The sequence below is a fragment of the Echinococcus granulosus genome (assembly GCF_000524195.1).
Source record: "Echinococcus granulosus chromosome Unknown EG_S00275, whole genome shotgun sequence".
In the NCBI taxonomy this organism is placed as follows: domain Eukaryota; kingdom Metazoa; phylum Platyhelminthes; class Cestoda; order Cyclophyllidea; family Taeniidae; genus Echinococcus; species Echinococcus granulosus.
The window spans coordinates 6,879-12,862 of record NW_020170655.1 but is presented as its reverse complement, the minus strand read 5'-3'; the positions used below and the strand labels follow the sequence as shown (position 1 = coordinate 12,862).

At 43.2% G+C, this 5,984-nt stretch overlaps 1 protein-coding gene across 1 annotated transcript in view; it reads right to left on the bottom strand. All coding sequences in view use genetic code 11, as the record gives it.

The window, feature by feature from the left end:
• Window positions 1-5,586: 5,586 nt before the first annotated feature.
• EGR_10812 (hypothetical protein) overlaps window positions 5,587-5,984 on the bottom strand; it is a gene marked incomplete at both ends in the record, with an annotated part of 5,785 nt that continues 5,387 nt past the window's right edge. Inside the window, one exon of the mRNA XM_024500061.1 lies at window positions 5,587-5,635. Within this exon, the coding sequence (XP_024345520.1) occupies window positions 5,587-5,635 (49 nt within the window). The remainder of the gene's footprint in view (window positions 5,636-5,984) is intronic.

Here is a 5,984-nt window from a genome sequence, read left to right as displayed (position 1 = left end):
ATTTGTGCCCTAACATGGACACTTGTCGACTGACGCTATTTGATGTCCCTTTTCTCCTATTCTTTTGTATTTACACATCAGTCCCTGTTAGTCCTAGCCCCTGGAACACGTGCAAGTGTTAAAATGTAAGGAAGGGTAAAGAGAAAGGAAGTGTATCTGCGTAAATAGGCATAAAAGATGGGCATCAAAAATAGCAGAAAACTGAAGTAAGTAGTAGAAGGCGAGTGAGAACAAAATGAATGATGAGAATGAGTGTTCCCGATTCCTAAACCATTCTCTTTTTCAGCGAGTTATAACAAAAAAGTCTGTTTTATTCATTTTATCAAATGATTTTAGATTAGTTTTTTGGTGGTAGAAAGCTCTCGAAGATTGTACACGAGAAAAGTGTCGTCTAAAGAATGGGCGGCGTGACGCCACTCAATGGCGACGTTGCTGAGTGACGAGTTTTGTAAAAGGGAGGGTCTCACCGGAATCCTCTGTACTCAGTGTCATATGGAAGCGTTGCGAATGCTCGAGGCAATGGTGAACGGCTCGTCACCACCGGTGACTGATCGCAGCTCCATGTGCTACTTTGTCACATGATACTCATGTTGGTCGATTGTTCTACCACCACGGTATCAAAAACAACAGCAAAGTCTTCCCGTGTCATTTGCATTTAGTGTGCTGTGTGGGTACTACTAAAGCTAATCGCTTCCAGTGCGGATGAATATGGGGCCACTTATACCGCCAGTGGCATAATATCCAAATACGCCGAAATCTGTAACTTCCACTATCTCTTATCTCTCGCCTTGTCTCGCGTCTGAGTCCGTACTCCCCCCATGCGCCTCCTTGCTGACTCATCCGCACTGGTCGATCCATACGAACATCTGTTGAGCAGTGGTTGCGTATTAGTTATCTTGTTAGGCAGGCGATCGATAAACCAACTAATTGATACGACCCACGGCACAAGGCGGAAATTTATTCGTAGATGGATAGAGGGCTCAATAAATGCAAAGACACAACTCATAACAGAGCAATCTTCGTTTAAAAGAGGATTAGCTAATTAAGAGAAGAGTAAGTTTTAGACCACCTTTAGTCCCCAGTTCTACAATTGTATACTCTCTGATTTCCTTGCCCATCAGCCACTAGACAAATCGGTAGAGCAAAATGATGAAAACGCACAAGCAATGGTTGACTTTCCCGCACTGCTCTAGTAAGCACTACATGAATGCAAAAGAGGGAACGGGACGATAAAACACTCTGGTGTGGCAAGATAAACAAAGTGCTAAGTTTGCAACAAACTATATCGAATCTCCCCCTCTTCCTCTCCTTCGTTCCCCAAAATGTAAGCTATATAGCCACCGGGGAAGCAGAAGCTAGACCTGCATGCTTGACTCCAACCAGAGACTTCAAAAGAGTCTTTTTTTTCTTTCACAATAGGTAATCACTTTCTCATAATCTCCATTGGTGTTTGCGGTTACTTTACAGACATTTTCACCATACAGTGATACCCGAGTCGCAAAAAATGAGTAGTGTTAATAGAAGGGATCACATGATATCACTGTAACTACTACAGATCGTGAAGAGTACTGTGTAGAAAGGCAAATAAGTAGAATTTAGGTGTTGCTGTAAGATTCACCTATTCTAAGCGGTCATCGTCGCTAGAATAAAATTTGCCGAAATCCACCACGGAGCTCCCTTAGCCGTTGGAAGCAAATAAGGGTGCGTTTGTATCACATTGTGACGCGACTTTATATGCATGCTATCAATTTACTGAATATTTGTTTTTTGGCAATGTTAAATTTTGAATTGCCATTCTTGACGAAGAGGGCAACCCGTTCGCAAGTGCGTTATTTGGTTTTCCGTATATTCTCATGACTGTGATGTGCTCTCTGCTTCATCCCATAAGGCGTACGTCCTGATCATGGTCATTCGATACACTTCAAATTACGTGACAACTTAAATTTACATGAGAACAATCCTGTCCAAATGCCATTAAAGCATGCCAGACTCCCCCATTTCTATCCATAAAAGATAAGAATCCTTTTCCATTTCCATGAAACTATCAACAGGAAATACTGTTCAGCTATGTCGCTATACTGCAACAAGTGACACCACGCGACACGTGCCGCCAATCGATTCACAGACGTGTCAGGTGATGGGAGGAATTGATTCTCACAACCGGCCGCCAGATATGCTGAACTGCGAGTTCCAATGCTTTCCACTACTTCTCGCACTTCTGCGCATTGTTGTCAAACCCATTATCCAGTTCATCATCAACGCCCCCCTGCCGCTTCGATTCGTCCTAACCACCAATCTACTTCTCGTCCCCCACTTCCACCGCCTTTCTCTCCCTCTCCATCTGCCCGTCACTCCCAACCTCCCAATCCGCCGTTCTGGAGACATCAGAAGACCAAAACAAGTAGAACAGATAGAAGTCGTAGTGATTAGGGGAAAGTTATGCTACCGCTATCTCCTCCTTCTCCCAATTCTACCCATTCTGCTTTCCCTCCTCATCCATGCCCATTCAACTTCTCAATATTGGCTCAACTTTTAGTGTAGTCATTTCGACAGTTGTAGGGAACATTATGAGGAGCCACCTTGCGCAAATCGTTTAGTTGATAGGCATATTGCTTTCAACTAAGTCAATCACTATATGTTTTTTAGCAGTTGTATGGCCAAGTAGGTAAGCAAGATGTAGGGTAGGTGAATGAATGAATCCACGAATGGATGGAAGGAGAACGAAGCAAATGACGTAGTAAACAGAACCTCCAACTAAGTCCGTTGCTACATGCTTCATTCAGTCGTCTTGTCCTATCTCTTCTCTTCCTTAACCCTTCCTCTCCTTCTCCTTCTTTAGTTACACAGTTATGTTACTTCGCCTCCACGGGAAGGGTTCAATCACCACCGATGTTCTCCTTGGTCAGAGGCGACTATTAACCAAGAAAAAGAATTAGGAACACTCATCAGGAACTTACATTTGCTAGCTGCATAGTAATGTTTAGGTGTGAGTGGCCAATTCCTCCAACCCATTTATTCCCCCCACACTGCACCTACTGTGCCGCACTCGCCGCTTATGCCTCCCTTACGTGCATTAGCAACTACCAACTCACCATCAAAAGTAGTGGCAGTAGTCGTAGTAACTTATTTTACCTTGCCCAACATAATTGTTAGTTACTCAGCGCACCTTGGAAGCAATCGTTTACGCTACTCTAGACCTTGCTTGACTTGACCACACTAGATGAGGAGCCTGAGCTAGATTATGATAACCAATAGTAGGTGACTGTTCAATTTTTTGTCATCTTGCACGGGCACTCCAGTTGCATGCCCTGCGGATGGCTTCCCTTGCTAGGCAAGTGATTTCAAAAGCAAAACTACTTGTGAGATGATGCTACATATGTCTACAATGTCCTCTACAATTTGATGTTCCATGTAAATCAGATCACAACGCTTCGGTCTTCTTTGGAACACAAGCTCGCATTCGGGATAGACAGAGGCGGTTCTTCAAACAAGCTTGAATGCGCTTCATCCACCCTCGCCCTCTTCTTCTCCTTACCTTCGTCATTCTTTCCTCCCCTTCCTCCCTTACCTCCGCCCTCACGCAATTGTTTATAAATCAACATTCAGTGTCAGGCTCTCATGGGGCTGATAACGACTCCCTCTGTCGAGGAGGATGAAGTGTAAGTGGACATGGCGCGTGATCTCGCAGGTATTTCCAGCAAACAGCGTAGATAATGATAAGGGTGATCCAAACAAAACAGAGAAGTACTTCAGGGTTCCAGGTGATGCGGTGAAGGGAGACTGAGGTAGGCTCGGTCAACTCGATGATAGCGCTCATCACGGTGGTCAATTTCTGCGAATTGTGAATGCCTGTGTTGTCCGCGGATTCCAACCTGTCACGTGACAGCAGACATATGAAATTTCCTGCCCACCTTGTACTTTATGAAGAATAGTTTGTCGATCTATACTGCTACACTTCACAAAGCCAAATTCGCTGATATCATGCCTTACAATCCACTGCTCGATTGTGCTCAAATGGGTTTGTGTTAACAGGGCCGTCATTTGCCCTCAGAACAATGGTGGAAATTGGTTACTCACGTGTTTCCCACCACTGGCATTGGCATCGATATCGTTGTTGATGTTCAGAGAGTGGAATGTTGGAGCCCCGAATACATCAGTTGCACGTAGCACAGGTGGTGTGCTGTTGAGCAAGTTGTGGTATCATCTGCTCCAGTGTTGTTCAACACACGTGGTCGTGAGCGGCAGTTGGGAGCGGAGGAAGAGGACACAGAGAATGGGGCTGGAAGAAGAGGACGGCAATGTTTTATGCGCTTCAAGCGCGCGTGAGGAGCCGCCTCCATCTTTCCCGACTCCGAGCACGCAGTCGAGAGGAGGCTGAATGCGTTGCGAAATGGAACTGTCATGGAAGATGTACTTCAGTATCTGAAGAAATTGCCCTTTCTCTCCCATCACAATGTCTTACAAATGCCTATTTTACTACCGAACGCCGTCATTCACAAAATAATTGCAAAATTCGTACGAAATCTCTTTATTTGACTGATTTGATAGGATCGAGAAGGGATGGTATGGTAGGCTATGTGCTAACTCCATGCAATTGGTGTAAGTAGTGTGTGGTCAGCCTAAGCAAGGGGTCGGTGAGATAGTTAATGCTCTCCTATACATCTATATTTACTGACTTCTTGAGTATCAAAAAGTATTTTTTTTAAGGGTTTCCTTATTTATGGCCTCAAATAAAATCCACAAACCTACTTCAAGCTGCTATCAAAACGATTTTTTCATCGTGAAAGTTGATATACCACCTTCTTTTCTTCCGCTTTTGCATTTATCAAATCGACTACATCCAACTGTCCTAGTGCACATACTTTGGCCTAAATTTATAGCTAATTTGGTGTAAGGAATAGTGCTAGCATGGGATGTCCTTGGTAGCACTCCACCGATCATCCCTCTGTCTAAGAGATCGTTGACAGTACCATTGAAACGGGTACTGGAGGGTGTATTTTTAAAGCGAACTGAAATTAACTTTGAAGACCAACATCGTGAAAGTATACTCAACTTTGGACACTTCTCCGGGCAATGGGAGACCACTGAACACTGCAACAGTACCCCAAAGTTCATCCTTTTTGCTAGGCGAGTAAATTTACACCCCGAGCTCTATGTCATTTACTCTAAAAGTCTCAAAATTTGTTTAGATTTTCATAAATTGCTAAAATTACGGATGTGGTTCATCTACCAGGCAACCAAATTAATAAGATGTTCAAATCAACTAAATGCGGTAAGAAATGCATCAAAACTAGTAGCAGCTTGCCATGTCAGAGAACAGTCAAGCCAGCCACAGTTGAGACTCAGTTTTCGGAGGACAAATAAATAAAATGCGTAGCCAAGTAGATTTACTACAGCTATACATAACCATAAATATTGGCAATGCCCTCAAATTAACTTTGTGCCAAACGTAAGACTGCTTCAATTTTTCTACTCAGCACGATTTTTCCAAACAACATCATTTTACTGAATAAATTAACAGGTTCTGACGGATGGTTTCATCTTGCCTAACAAATTATGGACAGGTTTATTTTCTATTTTGAACACCTAAATATTATAAGCAAGATTGATTTCAATGCATTTTGATTTATTCCAGCTTTGAATGCATTTGTATGCAAGAGCTCAAACTACGGAAAGCTTGCCACCAAGTCCCATCCAATCGCATCAGTTGGCGCATAACGTAGAAACAAGCCGCGCCTTCTAATTGGCTTTTGATGTTACGTGCGAGAACCATACACCCGAGTGCACCAATAAAGAGACGAATCAGACTGAATTGTAATGCTAACTAGAATCGTAGCGAACATATAACCCTCTTGGAGGTGACCGTACATTAGAAACAACTGAAAGACACTTGTTTTATTAACAAGAAAGCCACATGTTACTTTGGTATTCCATTGACATGAATAGTGAAATAAAATGGGCAACAGTTCTGATGCAGCAGACAT